This window comes from Lissotriton vulgaris, chromosome 12, assembly GCF_964263255.1.
Source record: "Lissotriton vulgaris chromosome 12, aLisVul1.2, whole genome shotgun sequence".
Classification (NCBI taxonomy): domain Eukaryota; kingdom Metazoa; phylum Chordata; class Amphibia; order Caudata; family Salamandridae; genus Lissotriton; species Lissotriton vulgaris.
In genome coordinates, this window is record NC_141700.1 from 12,915,220 (window position 1) to 12,935,252 (window position 20,033).

The 20,033-nt window shown below is 49.3% G+C and overlaps 1 protein-coding gene across 3 annotated transcripts in view; it reads right to left on the reverse strand.

Moving 5' to 3' along the window:
- The window catches only part of MISP (mitotic spindle positioning), a 152,160-nt gene that overhangs the window by 78,577 nt on the left and 53,550 nt on the right, over positions 1-20,033 (reverse strand). For all 3 annotated transcript variants that reach the window (XM_086946732.1, XM_086946733.1, XM_086946731.1), the window contains exons 2-4: positions 16,258-18,604; positions 14,539-14,801; positions 10,582-10,627 (exon numbers count right to left, since the gene is read on the reverse strand). In XM_086946732.1, coding sequence (XP_086802858.1) covers positions 10,582-10,627; positions 14,539-14,801; positions 16,258-18,451 — 2,503 coding nt within the window. In that variant the 5' untranslated portion in view covers positions 18,452-18,604. The remainder of the gene's footprint in view (positions 1-10,581; positions 10,628-14,538; positions 14,802-16,257; positions 18,605-20,033) is intronic.

Below are 20,033 nucleotides of genomic sequence, written 5' to 3' on the forward strand. Positions count from 1 at the left end.
TGAAAAATCAAACACCACAAGTTGGACGTAGCAATGAGTTGTGGCTCTCCCTGGACAAATACCTTGCCTCGCAAAAAACCACCGTAAACGCACATTGCCAAACACCCTGATGGTTCTACCCGCACCCCCCCCTGACGTAACCCGTCTGCAAACTCAGTGACCATACAAACCACAACCTACCACACCTGTGTCCTTCTTTTCTCTTTCTTCTCCTCGTCTTTCGTCCTACTTACCTCTACACACTATCTCTTCCGACCAAAGTGGGCAATGCATATGACCTGTATGTAACGCCAAGGACTCAAGCTGTCTATGTATAACCAGCACCCAAGCGCCTCAACAAGCCTGTATGTATCATTATCCATGCGTGTGACTACAGCAAACCAGTTTTGCCTTCGTTTCGGCTTACTCTGTACTGTTTTGTGAACATTTCTTCCGATAAAATCTTTTGAAATTAAAAAAAAAACGTATAAGTCTCAGAGTGTCACCTGCTCACGAGTCACACGCCCTCTGGAGGATGGGAGGGGCGTCTCGCCCCCTGGACCCTCTTTTCACAAGGAGTATTTCACAGCAGTGAGGTTCACAGCCCCCTCGTGAGAAGCTTTGGGGGGTGAGTGGGGTACTTTACGAAGTATTATCTAATTGACCGCATCTTTATGAAGTTGAATCTACAGACAACAGACGTCAAGTGATGCACTCAGGCAAACATGTTTTTTAGTTTTTGGATTGGGATCTTAAGTATATAAAGTGACTAGTTAACCAAAAAAAGTAGTAAATCACACCCATAAAAGTCCTCCTTGAATGGGGGCAGTGTACTACTTTTTGGAATTCACAAGCATTGACAGTAGTGGGTTAAGAAAGCTGCACAAGTCTCAGGTCTTCAGGCACACTACTGGCATTCAACAGCCAAAAGATGATGGGCTTGCAAATAGCCTAACCAGGGGTAATCGCTCTGTGTAGCATTCCAATCCATCGTTTTTCAGTCACTGTGCCACTCTAGAGAGTGGCACACTAATGCAATTCAGTACTTGCCCTGTTCCTCGTTGAAACAGTCCATCCCAAACCCTGGTCGTCTCACCCCCCCCCCCCCCACCCTGCAGCCACAGCTTTGTAAGTTGGGAAATTTGAGATTTATCCCCCAAAATGTCATTGAGCTATGACCTGGTTTGTAACTGTTGTTCCTGTTGAAAGGATGAGCACGGGTTCTTCTGTGCTGACAATTCCAGCTAAAACTTCTCCTCTCCTGACCGTTCAGCTAGCGATGACCCCCTCTTCTGTTCTCCAGCTCTGCTGAGTTTAAAGTGGGCTTGTGTCTTTGCACACTTGCCTTCTCTTCTTGTGTAGGAGGCAGCTTTAACTCTTATGCAGTAAAGCAGTTCCCTGCCTCCTTATGCCAGCATGTTCCATCTGCTCCTGGCCTGTGCCTGGTTCTGGCTGTGCCTGCCTTCTACCAGCTTCAGTCGCGCACTCTTGACATCTAACATCGCTAAGACACAAATTCTTTTGGAGAGTGCCTTCAACAAGTTAGAATAGTTTTTACTTTTGGAACGAGAAGCAGAGTGGACACAGCCAGGGCTGCAGGGAGCAGCATTGCTCTGAGAATCTTTTGAGTGGGACAAGGTGGTAACGGGTGTAGATCTGGCGTTAGTCAAGACCTTTTGTTTTTACTGTGATGATGATAGGTGGGTTCAGCCAGCCCTCCTTATCCATTGCTCTGGGGGTGTGCCATTCACATTTCTCCTCCACCCTGTGCCACGTGGAGTCTGGGGCAGTGGACCGCGCCGCTTCGGCCTTTGGGTAGCTTCAATCTGAGTGCCACCGTGCTGCCCTTCCGCAAGGAGCAAATTCACACACAAAGCAGCACGTTTCAAAGCAAGTAAAGGAATGTGTGTGTGTGTGTTTTTTTTTCAAAAAAGAAAATGTTTTACATTTAGGCAATGTTTTTTGCTATAACATATTGGTGAGAGCGCAGCAGCTCATCCAATAATAACATTTTACAAAACCCATGTCACAGTATAAACAAATATAGACTTCCCTAAAAGGTTGGTAGCCAACAGCCGGCCTATTGACTTTGCCACTGTTTGTTCTTCATGTTCTTGTCTTAAATTGTCTTTTCAACAAAAAGAAGGAGGTAACTATATTTTTCTGAAAGTTTAAACAGACATCTGTGCTGTGTCCTGCCATCTCATATCTAGCCACTGGGTGGCACTGCTGTACCACCTCTGAACCAGTAGATTGCCAGCAGCAGAGTTACACTGTGGGCTCAACTCACGCATTCGACCTACTCATGCACTACAAATGCTTGTCACAAACCTACTTCCAGAGAAATCCGCCTCACCTCTCTTCGCTGTGCTGAGATCGCTGCTCCACGCGTGGAGATGTCTGTGCACCTGGACATACGTTTTGATAGTAAATTGTGGACGGACCCAGGGAGAGGCTGCAGTATGGGGAATACTTACTCCTAAAGGGGCGGGGTTCAGGCAGGGGTAAGGAGGGGTTTAAGACCGGGCATGCACATACAGACCCTCCCACAAAAAGGGTCAGACCATCGTTATTCACAAACTACACTTCTAAAGGTACGACAGACAAAAGCGTCCCACGCCCAAAAGAAGCGGTAAACGTGCTCCAGCCTTGGGGTAAGTCAGGCACCACACGTGGCCACAAATCAAAAGGGGGGAACAGAAGCGGACAATTTTTAACGGGGTCCAATGTGCATGTCCTAAGTAGTAGGTATCAACAACAATTGTACAGAGTTCCCCAGATTAAGTCAACTAAGTGACTAGATCTAACCTCTCTCTAGATCAGTGTGAAAAAAGAAGAATGTGATAAACCCTTTGCGGAATTAAGGATACCTCACACAAGTCAACGGTTGAACGACTGCTGTCATCCCACCCGATGATCGTCCAGTGTCATCATTGGTTTCCTGCTCCTACGGCAGGCTGGCGGTGCAATGCCCGTCGGGCAGCAATGAGTGCTGCACTTTAGCGGAGTTCTTTTATTCCTTTGCCAATGGGTGTATGAGTGTGAGGGGCCTAGAGAAAAGTGCAATAGTGAGCGTGAGTGAAGTTTTTAAAAAAGTCAGTAGAGTCCATTAAATGAAGTTTTAATAGCATGGCTCACTGCTTTATTAAAAGGAAAAATGAGGGGTATTGAAGCGTGACAAATAAGGTAATCAAGCCTCATTCAACCCTCAATTGAAGTGTGGTCGACATGTTTCATGCCACTAATTGCGGGGGGCCTTGTGGAAAAAAAGGGTATTGCCATGGTGGTGTCATATGAGGTGGGCCGTGAAATACTGGGCCTTGATGGTAGCCTTGTTGCCATGTGCGTGGTGGTCGTGGATTCCTAGAGGGGTAGCCACCACTGGAATCACTGCTTGTCGATCCACGTCTGTTGTCACTGCCAGAGTTATCATCAGAAGAGTAATTATTCTTCTTCCCTTTGAAATCATCTTTAAGGTAGGGATATACCTTTTCTTTCTCAAACTTGGCAATATCTTTCTCAAGCTTTGTTGTCTTCTGTTTTAGTAAGAACTCATGGTGATCAGCCATTTCTTGATTAATCTCAGATAACTTGGTGGTAAAAGCTGTCTTGTTATTCTTTGATATTGCGTTCTTCATTGTGGCCTCTAGGGCTGAGATTTTCTCTAGCAGTGCGTCGGAGAGGCGCTTTGCTGTTTGGCTGATCAAAAATAGTAGATCCTTGGTGCATTTCCAGGAAACCTGGCACCAGTCTACTTTGAAACGTTTATCATCCAAAAAGAGTCTGGGGATTATGTTGACAATTAAGCCCTGTGGTGCTATGTTACTTCTCAAATATTCTGTCATCATGATCCCGTGGATCGTAATTCTTATGAGTTCTTTCTTCATCTCTGTCAGAGTTGACCATTCATCGGAAGATGCACCAGATGTGGAAACTGGAGGGTTGGTGAGTATTGATGGCGTTGTTCTTAATGCCTCAGCTATGGTGTCCTCATTGAAGCTTAGACCCGGAACATCCTCCATGTTGGCAACCGGGTTTTCTCTATAAGTCAGGATGTGGTGCCAAGGACTGTGCCAGCCAGAGCAGAGCGTCTTTGATGGTGCTTTTTGCGCAGTAAGTACTGACTTGAAGTGGACCAAAAGGGTGAAAATTCTTCACTAATGGTAACCTAAAAGGAGGGGTTCCCGTCGCTATACGTGTCACAATGTTCTGAGAAAACAGACATATTATTGACTTTACCCTTCTTTTGTCTCCTTTCCTAGTCCCAGGGAGGGCCTCAATGAAGGGTTGATCCTACGACACAATTCAGGTCGTATACTCGATTCCTCCAATCACTGAGGTATCGGTAGCAATTATATGAGCACATTGGTCCTGATGAATTGCCTTAGTGGCATGAAACATGTCGACCACACTTCAATTGAGGGTTGAATGAGGCTTGATTACCTTATTTGTCACGCTTCAATACCCCTCATTTTTCCTTTTAATAAAGCAGTGAGCCATGCTATTAAAACTTCATTTAATGGACTCTACTGACTTTTTTTAAAAATTCACTCACGCTCACTATTGCACTTTTCTCTAGGCCCCTCACACTCATACACCCATTGGCAAAGGAATAAAAGAACTCCGCTAAAGTGCAGCACTCATTGCTGCCCGACGGGCATTGCACCGCCAGCCTGCCGTAGGAGCAGGAAACCAATGATGACACTGGACGATCATCGGGTGGGATGACAGCAGTCGTTCAACCGTTGACTTGTGTGAGGTATCCTTAATTCCGCAAAGGGTTTATCACATTCTTCTTTTTTCACACTGATCTAGAGAGAGGTTAGATCTAGTCACTTAGTTGACTTAGTCTGGGGAACTCTGTACTATTGTTGTTGATACCACACGTGGCCACCCACAGGTACTGCATCTCACTCACCTAAAATCATGGAGGCCGTGACTCAATATATTTAATTGTATAAAATAATATTAAATCTATCTATCTATCTATCTGAAAGTTAGACTAAATTACAAATAAATACTTTATAATTTCAAAAATTAATCATTCTCTTTTTTGCATAAACAATTTCATTAAACTTTTAATGCTAATTTGAATTATATTATTTTAAATTAATATGAAAATCCATAACTATTAATTACATTCAAGTAGCCCTCAACCTTTTTTTTTAGCCCTACACATCGCTCTCCTGCCGCCTCCCCATGTTTCCCAGAGGCACAGCTTTGGTCCTCAAGCTCTCCTCGAACTGTTGTTCGAGCCACGGTCTCTCCTGTTATAGTCTGTTTTAACTTTTATAATTGCACTTTAATTTCATTATAATTGTTGTGCCCACATTGTAAATTCTGCTCTGCAGTATTTTTCCCCACTGCACTGTTTTTTAAAATAGTTTGTCACCTGTGCTGTTTCCCTCCGTTTCCAGCCCCCTGCCCCCCACCTTCCAGACAGCTCCTCCTACCTCCCAGGACTACTTATGGAGGCCGCTTCATAGCTGGGCCGCAGATTCGCGCAGCGGGTGTGCCGCCGTTGCGCCAAAGGCAAGCCCATCCGTGCCCATATGTATCTGGATCGCGCCCAGCGCTAGGGACCCTGGATTCTACATCTGACAAATACTCCGCTGCAGAGCTCTGTGCCCTGGACCACGGACGCAACAACAACTACTGCCTCGCATCACCCTGCTCCACAGCGGGACCTTTCATTTGCACTCACTGCAGTTTCACCTCCACCCTTGGACTGACCACTATCGCAGCAAACAGCGCTGCACTATCCCCGTCGGCTGAAACCTTCCCGGAACAGCTCAGCTGTCTACTGATTAATGCCAGATCTTCTGCAAACAAGCCACTAAAGCCTGGTACACCATCTCCACCCTCGCCCCCGACGAGACCTTCATTACAGAGACCTGGCTCACCATCACATCCACCCGACATCGCCACCACAACACCCACCAGCTACAAGATGAAACACTGTGACTGCACCAACAGACATGAAGATTACATCGCCATCATACACAGAGACTCAATAATCTGCACCATCACCGATGCCGAAACCACGCTGATCTTTGAACACAGGAACTTCCAGCTCTGCATAGACGACAGAACCACTGTCAGAGGTACCCTTGCTTACAGACCCCACGAACTGGCCTCAGCGACACTATCACGGAATTCAACACCCTCTCGCCATTGAATCCGAACACTACATCTTCCTGGGAAACTTCTACTTCCACCTGGACAACCCCACTGACACCAACTAGACCGACCTCCTGGAATGAATGGACAACGTCAGCCTCAAGCAGCTGGTCGCGGACCCTACACACAGAGCAGGACACATGCTGGACCCCGTTTTCGCATCCAGTAACAGAATTAGATACAGCCACACTGAACTCACCTGATCTGACCACTCCATTGTGCACATGACCATTCCCGGACCTCCCCACACCTCCCAGCCTCCACAATGCCTCCTTCCGCAGCTGGACCAAGGTCACGCAATACCAATGGGCCGACACCCTCAGCATCACCCAGCCCATCATCACCACCACTCTGAACCAAGCAGTGGAGAACTTCAATGCCTGGATCACCAGCGCCGCCGATGGAGTCACTCATACCGAACCGGCCAAACCACACTGATCCACCAAATGAGCCAGTTGGTACACTACAGAACTGAGCGTGTCGAAACACAGGTACCAAAAACTGGAAAGAAGATGGCGCATCAACAAGAACGACACTGACCGTGCCGCCTTCAAGTTAGCCCTCAACAACTACCATGCAAGCTCATAGCAGCAAAAAAGGAGGCCCTAAAACACCGCATCAACACCAGCGCCAACCAAACCAAGGAACCCTTCACCATCATTAAAGAGTTCATCTGCCCGTCAGCCACCGAAAACTCAATCCTCTCCTCACAGGAACTCTGCAACACACTTGCTGACCACTTCCACAACAAGATAGCAATAATTTACAGAAACTTTGATCTTCAACCCACTGACCTGCTCAGCATCCCATCAACCACTGATGCCGACCACCGGCTAGCTATATGGGAACAACTCAGCACACCAAACATAACCACTCAAATGACCTCCATCAACTCAGAAGCACACACGACCCATAGCCCCACTGACTTTTCACCCTCAGAAGTGACGAGATCAGCTACCAGCGCAAGACCGTCCTCAATGCTCCATCACCACAGCCAGCTTTCCTGGTGCCTGGAAACACGCAGAGGTGAGACAGCTCCTCAAGAAACCCTTTGCAGACCCCAGAGAGATCCAGTCCTACTGCCCATCTCACTGCTCCCGTTTCCCACCCAAGTCCTGGAGAATGCCATCAACCTCTAACTCACTGAACACCTGGAAAAAAACAACCTGCTAGACCCTTCCCAAACAGGATTCAGACCCAGTAACAGCACCGAGACAGCCCTGATCACCGCAATAGATGACATCAACCAATCCCTGTCCAACCCCATGCCAGTCACACTAGGAGTTCCACAAGGCTCCTCCCTCTCACCCACCTTGTTCAACCTTTTCATGGAACCTCTCACCGATCTTCTTAGCCTCTCCAAGATTCAATTCCACATGTATGCGGACGACACCCAAATATACATCAAGATCCACTCACTGGAAGACATCAAATCGCTCAACACCACCTTACAAAAAACCCACATTTGGCTGGCAGAAAACCATTTGAAACTTAACTCTCTCAAAACGGAATCCCGTTTAATCGCTCCCCCCAACAAAACACACACTTCCTGGATTGGATGAAACACCTAACTGCTCTCAATGGTCATCCGCTCATTGTTGACTCAGCAAAATCCCTGGGGGTAACGCTAGACAGTAACCTAAAGATGCAGAAACACATTAGCGCCTCAACAAAAGGTGCCAACTTCCACCTTAAGACCCTGCGAAAATTGAAACCCTTTTTGCCCGCCTATGATTTCAAACAAGCAGTGCAAGCCCTAGTAATCCCCCGGGTGGAATATGGAGCAGTAACCTTATGCGGCCTCCAAATGTCATCGGCAGCCCCGCTAAGAGCCACGATCAACTCGGTGGCGAGATTCATCACAGGCTCTAAGAGAAACTCTCACATATCCCCAGACCTGAGAGCCCTCAACTGGCTACCAAAAAAAAAAGGCACAATTCATCTAAAAATCGCTTGTATGATGCACAAGGCCCTCCACCACAACGCCCCACACTACCTAGCTCAAAAACTGGTGCTCTCTGCGGGCAGCAGACCCTCCAGGAGTGCCAAGACTCTTCTCCTACATCCTGAACAATTTGCCAAGAAAAAAACTTATAACCGGTCCTTTTCCGGCATGGCTCAGAGGATTTGGAACGCTTTGCCCAATGTCACAAGAATGAACCCTTCCACAGCCTCTTTCAAAAGAGAAGTGAAAGCTATCCTCATGGCTAAATTCACGTGAACTCAATGTCTATACACTGCATTTAATTATTTATTGCTAGCTTATTACTGTTTTCTTTTGATTAAGAACTGACTCACTTATATAATTGTATACTATATCTTTGACTTGTAAAGGGCTCTGTTACTCGCAAGAGTCTTGTCCGCGCTATATAAAACCTTCAAAATAAATAAATTAAACCCTACTCTGCAGAGGAGAATCTGCCGCCCTGATCCTCCTTGACCTCGCTTCAGCCTTTGACACAGTCTCCTACCACACACGCATTGATCGACTATGCCAGATCGGAATCACAGGCGACGCACTCAGATGGATGGCAACTTTTCTCACTGGGCGCACCAGAGAATCGGTCTCCCCCCTTCATTTCAAAACCTAAGCCCACTGTCTGCGGCATCCCTCAAGGCTCATCCCTCAGTCCAACCCTCTTCAACTTTAAGATGGCACCACTCGCAGACTTCGTTAGAACCCACAACAACAACATCATCTCTTACGATGAGGACACCGGACTCGTCCTCTCGCTATCAGAAGACCCGCCATGATGAAGATCAACTTCCACAACTGTATGAAGAACGTCTCACTCAGCGTGGATGAAGGACAACTGCCTGAAGCTTAACACTGAAAAAACTGAAGTTCTTATCTTCGGCAGACACCTCCCTCTGGAATGACTTTCGGCGGCCATCGGAACTCAGACCCACCCTCACGCCGAAAGACCACTCCCACAACCTCGGCATCACACTGGACAGCAAACTCTCAATGATACGCCAGGTCAGCACCGTCTCCTCAACCTGCTTCCATACGTGCCGCATGCTCCACAAAGTCTTCAAGTGGCTCCCAATCAGCAGCAGGAAAATGGTGGCGCAGGCCCTCATCACCTGCCGGCTGAACTACGGAAACACACTCTATGCCGAAACCACCACTGAACTCATGAGAAGACTCCAGACGATCCAGAACGATCCTCCACAAGCGGACTCATATAACTCAGCACCTCAAAGACCTCCACTGGCTCCCCATTCAGAAAAGATGTCAAATCAATCTACTGACCCACACCTACAAAGCCCTCCACGACCAGGGACCTGCCTACATGAACCACAGCCTGAACTTCCAACTCCCAGGAACCTCCCCTCGGCTCACCTCACCCGTGCACAAATACCTTGATCCACGCTGCTGCACAGGCGGACGCTCCTCCTCCCACCTCGCTGCCAAATCAAGAACACCCTCCCTTTCACCTCCGTACCTCACCATCACTGACTCACTGCAGGGACGGGCTCAGGACCGGGCTCTTCGACTGACACCCGCAGCACAGCGCCCGGATACCCTCTTGGGTGATAAGCCGCACTTTATAAATACTGATTGATTGATAAATATAATTTAAGTATTAAAATGCAAGCAAGGGTGGATTATTCTGTTTTACAGTTTGATAAAATATATTTATAAATTAAATAAAATATGTAACATTTTTAATATGCTTTTAGGTTGATAAGTTAATGTTCTGTAACATTTTATTTGATTAGTTCTAGGTTAATAATACTTGCGTTAAAATTAATCTACATTTTAGTGTTACATTAAAATATTTATATATTTTTTTTTACATTAGTAAACTTTATTATTTTTGTTTATACTTTGCCACAGGGTGATCTCCATCTGGTGGCTGAGATATGCGGCCATCTGTGAACAGTTACTAGCAGTAACTTTACACTTTAAAGTCTGTACTTACATGTACATCTACCCTGAGAAATGGTAAATAGGGAAAGGGGGAGGCCTACACCTATGTACAAGAGTATGTCTACACATGAGTTCATCTATATGTGTAAGTTTACATATAGTAATATGGCCCAGAGTATATTTAAGCTACGGTAGGTACCGAACATCCCCACGCCCCACCAAAGATGTCCAGCAACTGCTCCAACGTCCAGCAGGCCGGGGACTCCCCAGGACACTTGCTGCAGTTTCAACATGCTGTAGAGTTTTTGGGGGATGGAGGAGATGTTGAGGGGGGAGAAGAAGAGCCTCTTATGCAGTTCTCAGCACCAGCTCCCACCCTCTCCAGGGTCCCGCTGCATCCCCACACAGTGACATATTTTTTTAAGTTGGCAAGTCTGGAAGCATTCCAGGCTGCCATCTCTCAGTGACTGGTGCCCAGGGTCACACAGCACAGCTGGAAACATTGTGCAGCTCTTCTACGTCCTGTGCCGTACGGAAGTACTCACCACGGTGACCGGGGACTGCTCCGGGTGACTGAGAGCCTCTAGTGTCCTGCGGACAAAAGAAACAAGAGGAGTGTGGGCGAGACACAATGGAGAGACGATGAAAGAGTAATAGGGAAGAAATGCACACAGAGAAACAGATGAAACACAATGAAAGATGGGATGGAGTAATCATCTTTGGGACCAACGCCAATCCCTGGAATGACCCCTGGTGGCAGCAGAACTGGGCCCGCTGCCACACCCTGGGACCACGCCAGGAACCTTAGCATCATACTTGACAACAGGCTCACCATGAAAAACCAAGATGAACGCAGCCTCCTCAGCTGCTTCCTCACCCTACGCATGCTCAGGACGATCTTCCAATAGATCCCCATCCGCACTAGACGCACCATCATCCAGGCCCTCATCACCATGGCAACACTCTGCATTGGAGTCACCACTCAGCTACTAAACAGACCTCCAACCATCCAGAACGCCACAGCCAGGCTCGTCCTCGACCCCCTAAGGCGAGCCCGCATCACCCCCTCACCTCAGAGCACTCCACTGGCTCCCCGCACACAAGAGACGTCATTTCAAAATGCCCACCCATGTCCAGGCCTACGCCATGAAGGACCCGCCTACCTAAACCACAGACTGAATCTACACCAACCCGTCAGACATCTGCGCTCTACCGCCCTCCTCTTTGCCCGCACTCCTCGCTACCCCCGAAGCAAGAGCTACGCCCACACCTTCTCCTACCGACCGCCAAGACCTGGAACGGCCTCCACCCTCCACCTCAAGGCCTCCCCACCCTGCAGGATTTCAGAGACGGACTAAAACCTGGCTGTTCGACTGACAACGCCCAGCAGAAGCTACCCCCACCCAGTGCCTAGATACCCTCACAGGCGATGAGTAGCGCTTTACAAATCCAGATTGATTGATTGATTGAGATTCAGACAAGGAGAGGTGCATGAAGACAAGACTGACAGACAGACAGACAGACAGATACACACATATATGGAGCGGCCCAAGCATATGTGAACCAGAGAGAAAGAGATACAGTGAAAGACTGAGAGACACACATATACACACATGTATGGAGCGGCCCAAGCATATATGAACCAGAGAGAGAGGTCTATGTTGAGGGAGACGTGGGGAAGACACCTTGAAAGATGTGGAAACACATGAAGATCGGAGAGGGCAGTGGGTAACGAAACTTGAGGGGACCCCCCGGCAAAGTACATGGAGGCCTGCCCCCACGCTCCAGACCCCGTCAGGGGCTCTCAGACCAGGGGCCCACTACCCGTGCATAGATCTGGAGGGGGCCCTCTGGAGCTCAGGGGCCTCTCCACACCGCGGAGGCTGTGGGGCTAATGTTACACCACTGGGAGAGGGAGGTCTGGAGGAGAGACAGAGTACAGCATGGAGGAGAGGCCTGGAGAGGGGAAGAGACATAAACAGAGAGACTGAGACAAAGCTGAACTGAGAGATGCAGAGGGGGGTAAGGCAGTATATGGAGGGACGCACGGAGGGGTGTCTGAAACGTGGAAGGGTAGGAGAGGCAGGAAGAGGTATGCTAAAGAGAGGGGGGTGTGGAGTAAATTGCAAGGTGGATCAGGCGAGAGATAGAGTCAGGAACAGGGTGAGATTTAGAGCGAGACAGTGCAAGAGATGGAGAGGATAGCCAGCAAAGGGTGTGAAGTCAGGTACTGGGAGGGATGGATGTCTGATGAGGTGACAAGTGCCCTGAGAAGAAAAGTACCTTTCCTCGAGTCCATAATTCCCCAGTCATTCCACATGGTGAGCCTTGACCTCTCAGGACTAGAAACCTGACTCCTTCAGAGTGGCCTGTACCCTTATCTGAGTGTATGTGACTCTGAGTGTCTGTGTCTCTGTACCCTTCTCTGAGCACCTGTGGCTCTAAGTGTCTGTGATAGCAGCCCATTGGCTCTAAGTGTCTGTGATAGCAGCCCATTGGCTCTAAATGTCTGTGGTAGCAGCCCTGTGGCTCTGATTGTCTGTGGTAGCAGCCCTGTGGCTCTGAGTGTCTGTGGTAGCAGCCCTGTGGCTCTGAGTGTCTGTGGTAGCAGTAATGTGGCTCTGAGTGTCTGGTAGCAGCCATGTGGCTCTGAGTGTCTGTGATAGCAGCCCTGTGGCTCTGAGTGTCTGTGATAGCAGCCATGTGGCTCTGAGTGTCTGTGATAGCAGCCCTGTGGCTCTGATTGTCTGTGATAGCAGCCCTGTGGCTCTGAGTGTCTGTGGTAGCAGCCCTGTAACTCTGAGTGTCTGTGGTAGCAGCCCTGTGACTCTGATTCTCTGTGGTAGCAGTCCTGTGGCTCTGAGTGTCTGTGGTAGCAGTCCTGTGGCTCTGATTCTCTGTGGTAGCAGTCCTGTGGCTCTGAGTGTCTGTGATAGCAGCCCTGTAACTCTGAGTGTCTGTGGTAGCAGCCCTGTGGCTCTGATTCTCTGTGGTAGCAGCCCTGTGGCTCTGATTTTCTGTGGTAGCAGTCCTGTGGCTTTGAGTGTCTGTGGTAGCAGTCATGTGGCTCTGAGTGTCTGTGATAGCAGCCCTGTAACTCTGAGTGTCTGTGGTAGCAGCCCTGTGACTCTGATTCTCTGTGGTAGCAGTCCTGTGGCTCTGAGTGTCTGTGGTAGCAGTCCTGTGGCTCTGATTCTCTGTGGTAGCAGTCCTGTGGCTCTGGGTGTCTGTGATAGCAGCCCTGTGGCTCTGAGTGTCTGTGGTAGCAGCCCTGTAACTCTGATTGTCTGTGGTAGCAGCCCTGTGGCTCTGAGTGTCTGTGATAGCAGCCCTGTGGCTCTGAGTGTCTGTGATAGCCGCCCTGTGGCTCTGAGTGTCTGTGATAGCAGCCCTGTGGCTCTGAGTGTCTGTGATAGCAGCCCTGTGGCTCTGAGTGTCTGTGGTAGCAGCCCTGTGGCTCTGATTCTCTGTGGTAGCAGTCCTGTGGCTCTGAGTGTCTGTGGTAGCAGTCATGTGGCTCTGAGTGTCTGTGATATCAGCCCTGTAACTCTGAGTGTCTGTGGTAGCAGCCCTGTGGCTCTGATTCTCTCTGGTAGCAGTCCTGTGGCTCTGAGTGACTGTGGTAGCAGTCATGTGGCTCTGAGTGTCTGTGATAGCAGCCCTGTAACTCTGAGTGTCTGTGATAGCAGCCCTGTAACTCTGAGTGTCCGTGGTAGCAGTCCTGTGGCTCTGATTCTCTGTGGTAGCAGCCCTGTGGCTCTGATTCTCTGTGGTAGCAGCCCTGTAACTCTGAGTGTCTGTGGTAGCAGCCCTGTGGCTCTGATTCTCTGTGGTAGCAGTCCTGTGGCTCTGAGTGTCTGTGGTAGCAGTCCTGTGGCTCTGAGTGTCTGTGGTAGCAGTCATGTGGCTCTGAGTGTCTGTGATAGCAGCCCTGTAACTCTGAGTGTCTGTGGTAGCAGTCCTGTGGCTCTGATTCTCTGTGGTAGCAGCCCTGTGGCTCTGATTTTCTGTGGTAGCAGTCCTGTGGCTCTGAGTGTCTGTGGTAGCAGTCATGTGGCTCTGAGTGTCTGTGATAGCAGCCCTGTAACTCTGAGTGTCTGTGGTAGCAGCCCTGTGACTCTGATTCTCTGTGGTAGCAGTCCTGTGACTCTGAGTGTCTGTGGTAGCAGTCCTGTGGCTCTGATTCTCTGTGGTAGCAGTCCTGTGGCTCTGGGTGTCTGTGGTAGCAGTCCTGTGGCTCTGAGTGTCTGGTAGCAGCCATGTGGCTCTGAGTGTCTGTGATAGCAGCCCTGTGGCTCCGAGTGTCTGTGGTAGCAGTCATGTGGCTCTGAGTGTCTGTGCACCACACCTGTGGCTCTGAATGTCTGTGGTAACACACCTGTGGCTCTGAATGTCTGTGGTAACACACCTGTGGCTCTGAATATCTGTGGTAACACACCTGTGGCTCTAAGTGTCTGTGCACCACACCTGTGGACCTGCACAAGTCAGAGCCTAGAACCTACCCCTGAAGAAGCACTGTTCCTGTCCCTGTCGCAGCTCTGCCCTCTCTCAAACTCCTCCAGCTGCCACTGCTTCAGCTTGCCGGGGGTCCTGGTCTCCCATTCAGGGGGCGGTGGTGCAGGCCCTCTCGGCGTTGGGCTGTAAGTCTGATCGGTGGAACCTCCAGGTAGATCCTGGTCCGATGCTGGGGCGATGTTCAGGACCAATGGCTGGAACGAGGTAGAGAACAGCGACACCACGTGCCTGTCCGGAGAGCCTGCAAGAACTAACAGGTTCACCAGGATTTTAGGCTTTTAATCTGTGAGTTGGTACAATTCATTTTTTCAACTTCTTGGAATGAAGTTATTTTATGAGCATATTGGCCTTGTAGTAGAACAGTAGTCACCCTGGAGGTAGTGTATGTTCTGTGGAAGGCTGTTGACGGGCCCACTTTCCCTGTAATTCCTCTACACCCCTGCATGCTTTGTCAGTGAAAAAGGATGTAGTATGTGCTGAACTGAAAATGGTGTTGATTAGCTGCCTTTGTATATGATATAAAGTTTCAAAGGTGCACACATCATCGGTGAGAGTGAAGAGCCCCCCTGGACCCCTGCCTTAGAGGGAGCACCATTCAAGGACGGCTGGAAACTCTCCGCATCCACCCTGGCACAATGTGGCATCTACGGAACTTTATCGAGCTCTCCTTTGCCGTCATAGATGAGGTAAATATATGGTGTTTGGCCTTCATCAACTACTACGCATATGCATTGACCTTAGAGCAGTGCTTTAAATGGGAAATTAGAAGTGGCAGTACTTACTAATTAGACTGGGTGGGTAGTTAGGGGCGCGTCTGGGGGCGTGGCTGTGAGCCAGGAATTTAACAATAGCCACATAAGTAAGCTTTAATGCAAATACTCTGATTGTGATGTAAAGCTCTTAAATGCCTGTGGGCCAAATTTGTGCAATATTAAACTGCCTCCTTACATAAGAGACATGGCAAGCATCAGCTTCTATGTCATACAGTGCAGAGCCTAATTTTTGGCAGTTTGATATTGCATGAATATGGGCCATGGGCATTTAAGCGCTTTACATGACAATAAGAACATTTGCATTAATGCTTACTTTTTTAAGGGAGTTGTCCAGAATCACTGGATGATGAGCCTACGTCGGGATGCGAACGTGGTTCTCCAATTCCACTGTCGACATCTCTGACCATATCCTCATTCTTGTTGTGATGCCAATGAGAACCTAACACTGCAGGAGCAACCCAGTGCAGGAATACACAGGCTGTTGCCTGCCAGAGCGGCACATAAACGCGCTCCATCGGAAAGGGTCATTTTCAGTTTTTGCGTTGCACATTCCCTTACTTCAGGGCCTGAGTCCTGCTGCTTCTGGGAGTACCCGTACTCTCCTTGCCCAAAAATAAGTTCCGGTACTCAGGGGGAGAAAACTGAGAAGTGCCGGTACTCAGTATCGGTGAGTACCAGCCCATTTAAAGCACTGTCTTATGTTTTTTTATCATATTTTATTTTTATTGGTGCCCTGCACAGGCCGTCTTTTCTTCTCATTTAATGTCCAATTTTATTACTTATGTGTGTATTTTACTAAACATATGCAATGTAGCAAGAGCTATTTTAGGTGGGAGACAGCTAAAATAGAGTCTTTTTTGGCTGAAAAAAATCATGAGTCTCTCGTCTGAATTGGGTCTATTGGCACGTATGTACATTGACGTTGCTCCTTACCTGACGCCTGATCTTGCTCCTGAGAGTCGTCAGGCAGGGTACCGCTGAGGTCAGCCGACGAGGAGCCGCTGGGCTGCTGGGATAGCATCCGCCTCTGCTGCTGCAGCTCCTCCTCCCGCTGCAGGACTTCCTGGATTTCCCGCTCAATCAAGGATGACGTTTGCGTCCGCAGCGGCTTCATGGTGAAGCTCTGCTCCTGATACAATGCCTTCTCGGTGGGCTTGAGTCTGGGAGGAGGTTCATCTGGGGGGTCCTCGGCAGTGACTACTGGGGACAGTCTGGGGGTCCAGGGTTTCCAGCTGAAATACTCTTTTTGCACAATGACTATTTTTTTAGGGGTCACCGAAGAGTCTTGCTCGTCTGCTTTTGCCTGCTCATCATGCTTCGGAGTCTGTAAATCATAGTCGCTGGAAGGATGCCAGGTATACCTGGAGGAGTGGGTATAGGGAGCGGGGACACTCTGCTCTCCAGCACCTTCACTGCTGGATGAAAGGTAGGGGGCATAGGCTTCCAAGGGTATGCGAGTCACCTCTTCACGGCTTCTTCTTGTAACTTCTTGGCTTACATTTTGGGCTTGGTTTTGCTCCTGCATCTCCACTGGGACAAAGCTTGAATTTCTCTCGTATAGATCCAAATCTGGGGATTTATAGTGGATTGATTTGACAGGTAGTACCGGCACCTCATCGTCCAGCTCAAACCTCTTTTTCCGCTCCCCGACCTCTTCCATTGGACCTTTGTCGTACAGCCCCACCACTTTACCCTCGCTTATCAGATCATCCTCACGTTTGCTATCCATCTCAATCTCCCTCTGGATGAAGTTGGAGCCCCGGCGGCTCTCTTTGCCCTTCCTGGGGGGTGTAGAAGGAGGCGAGCGGTACAGAAGGGGTGTTTTGAAGATGGCGATCATCTCCTGGGTGCTGGCCGATCCTTGAATCCCCCTCTCCCTGCGCAGTTCCTCCTCTCTCTCCAGCGCCAGACGAATCTCCTTTTCGATGGGAGTTTCATACCTGGTAGGTGGTTCGGTACCAGAATCTTGTACTTGCCAGTTCCCTGAGACTTCTCTTGAGGTGCCTCCATCGCTGCCATACCCTGCACCAAAGCCTTCATCATTCCCGGAGTCCATGCGCTCTCTGGAGGAGGTGACGAGGAGCTGCCGTGTGAAGGCCCTTCTTTTGCCACTTTCCGGTTCTTCCATTTCTACCCTGGCTCTCTGCTGTCCTACCATCTCATCTTCCAGGGACGGCACCAGCGAGGCTTCGTAGCCACCTGCATCTCCCCGTGGAGATTCACCAGGATAATAGCTGAGTTGAGCAGCTGCTGTTCGAGTGTATGGACTTCCATCCTCCACCTGCCACTCCCTCTCGTACACATACCCAGTAGGCTCTGATGGTTTGAGTGGTCTGCTTTGGGGCTTCAGTCCCTGTAGAAGATCTGGTTTGCGCTGTTCCAACATCAGGAACTGCTGCCTCGCAGCCAGGAAGTTGATTTGTTCTGTATCTACGTTCTCCTGGTTGAAGGATTTGCTTTGTGAGTCCGGTGTCCCAAACTGTCTATCAAACTCAGTGGCAGATGTTTCGGGCATCTTTCTGGGTGACGCAGGTGGGCTATCTGCCTCGGAGCCCAGCTCGCCCATAGAACGCCACTGTCGGAGGGGGCTCATCTTCACTTTCTGGCCCTCGATTATACGCTTACGCTCATCCTCCAGCTCTCTCAGCCTAACCGGGGCGGCTTCCACGGCAACAATGTGGTACTCCAGCTCTTCGTCTGACTCAGAGTAGAGCTTGGCTGGTTTCCTATCCTCCTTGTAGGCACGAAGGTCGTATAGTTCCCCCTTCCGGACCAATTCCAGCTTGGAGTCCCTGTCCGGAGAGGGCACCCAGAGGTCTGCTCTGTGAATACCATCAGTTGGCAAATAGTTATCAGTGACCCGACTGGGCGTAGCAGAGAAATCCCGATAGTTTGTCAAGGGCTTTCTTTCTAGACTGCCTGTCTTCATGGTGGTGATGATGTACTCTCTGTCGTTGGACGCGTCTTCTTCGCCCCATTGGCTGCCATTGTACCTGAGCTGGTGGTCCATGTATCCCTCCTCCCACCTGGTTTCAATGGTGTAGAGGGTCCCATCATCACCAAGGACTTCTCGATGGGTCTGAGTATTTGGGGTGCTGGTGATCAAGCTCCTGGTCACTCGATCCATGCCTGGGGAGGGGTACTCTGCCTCTAAGAGAGTCTGGGGTTCCTGCTCAAGCGCCCTTCGTCTGTGCCTGTCCTCCTGCACAGGCTCAGGGGCTCCTTCTGCGTCCTGGCCTACAGGACGAATGCCGCCTTCCCTTGCTCCTCCTGTGATGACCTGTCAAGAGAAAAGACAACCTCATATTAAAGGAGATTAAAAAATGGCACTGCCCCTCACATACCCTCCAGTAAGGCGTCTGCCAGTGTTAGCTAAACAAGTACCCCCTCACACATCCTGCAGTACCCCTACCACAAGTGTAAGTAAATCAGCACACGCGCTGTGTGCCCCGGGGCACTATAGTGTTACAGAAAGGACTGCACCCGCTTGTGCCGCCCCCTCTGAAATACTGATAGCGCTGGAGCCAGTGCTCTCTTGAGATGGAGCCTCATTTGCATGGGGGCGTGGTTCCATGCAAATGAGTGACTCACTTTACCTCTGCACCCGTTCCCAATTAAAGACACAGGCACAGAGGCAAACAGGCCCTTAGGAGACACATTGATATTAGCGCCACAAAGAGGTGATACACTGTTAGTGCACCCCCTGAGGGGAGCCCTCTGGAGGGGGACAAGAGATCCATGGATCCCACAACACCCAAAGACATAGCTTCGGGGGCTGTTTGGGGTGTTACCCCCCTTAGTGAATGTATTTTCTGGTAAATAGTTGGTTTCAGGTGAATTCATTCGGGTATGATGAGGATTTTTCCATACACACAGACAAAAACGTACACACATTCCCTCCCTCTCCCTGTTTTGAAAGTCTTCAAAAGTGTTTTTTTTTACAAAACATTGTGTTTTTTCTCACTTAGAACCCCTAAGAAACCGAGTTCCTCTCCCTTTCCACTGCCTCTTAAGCCCCTCTCATGTGCCCTGCTTGTTGTATAATGTATTTCAACATTATATGCTAGTATGAGTGTTGGAACAAATCTGATGCTCACCCACCCTCCAATCTTACTGGCCAAGTTACACCCTTGTTGACATCCCCCTGCTGGCAGGCTCAGTCACTCACTGCACGTGCCTGCAGGGGGACCTCTGTCTTCTCTTTAAACTGCAGGCGGGTAGTGCCTGCAGCGCCAAACCCAGAGCGACTTGTAAGCAACTGCTCTATCTTCACTGAATGTGCTCGCCCAGGCAGGCTCCAGTTTGCGGCTGCCCTGGCGGAAGTGCCTTCATTATAAAAGGGCATACAACTATACCGGTCTGCACCAGGCGCACCTTGTGAAACGTGCACCTTTGGCACAGTGCATCCCGTGCAAAATACGAGCCCTGGATGTCCAGTGCCTACCTGAAACTCAACCCAACCAAGACAGAATTTGTGTTATTTGCCAAAAAGAATAAACAAATTACAGTAGAAACCTAGATCAGTGGTATGAACATTTACGTCTTAATACTCCAACTTTCACCAGATATTTAGTCACTTGGATTCACCCTGGACACCACCCTCACCCTCAAGGAACACATCACCAATGCAATAGGTCTTGCATTTGTGAGAAGTTTAATCTATTGGCATTGTAAATGACAATTCATTTTATTTATATTTTGGTTTTCAA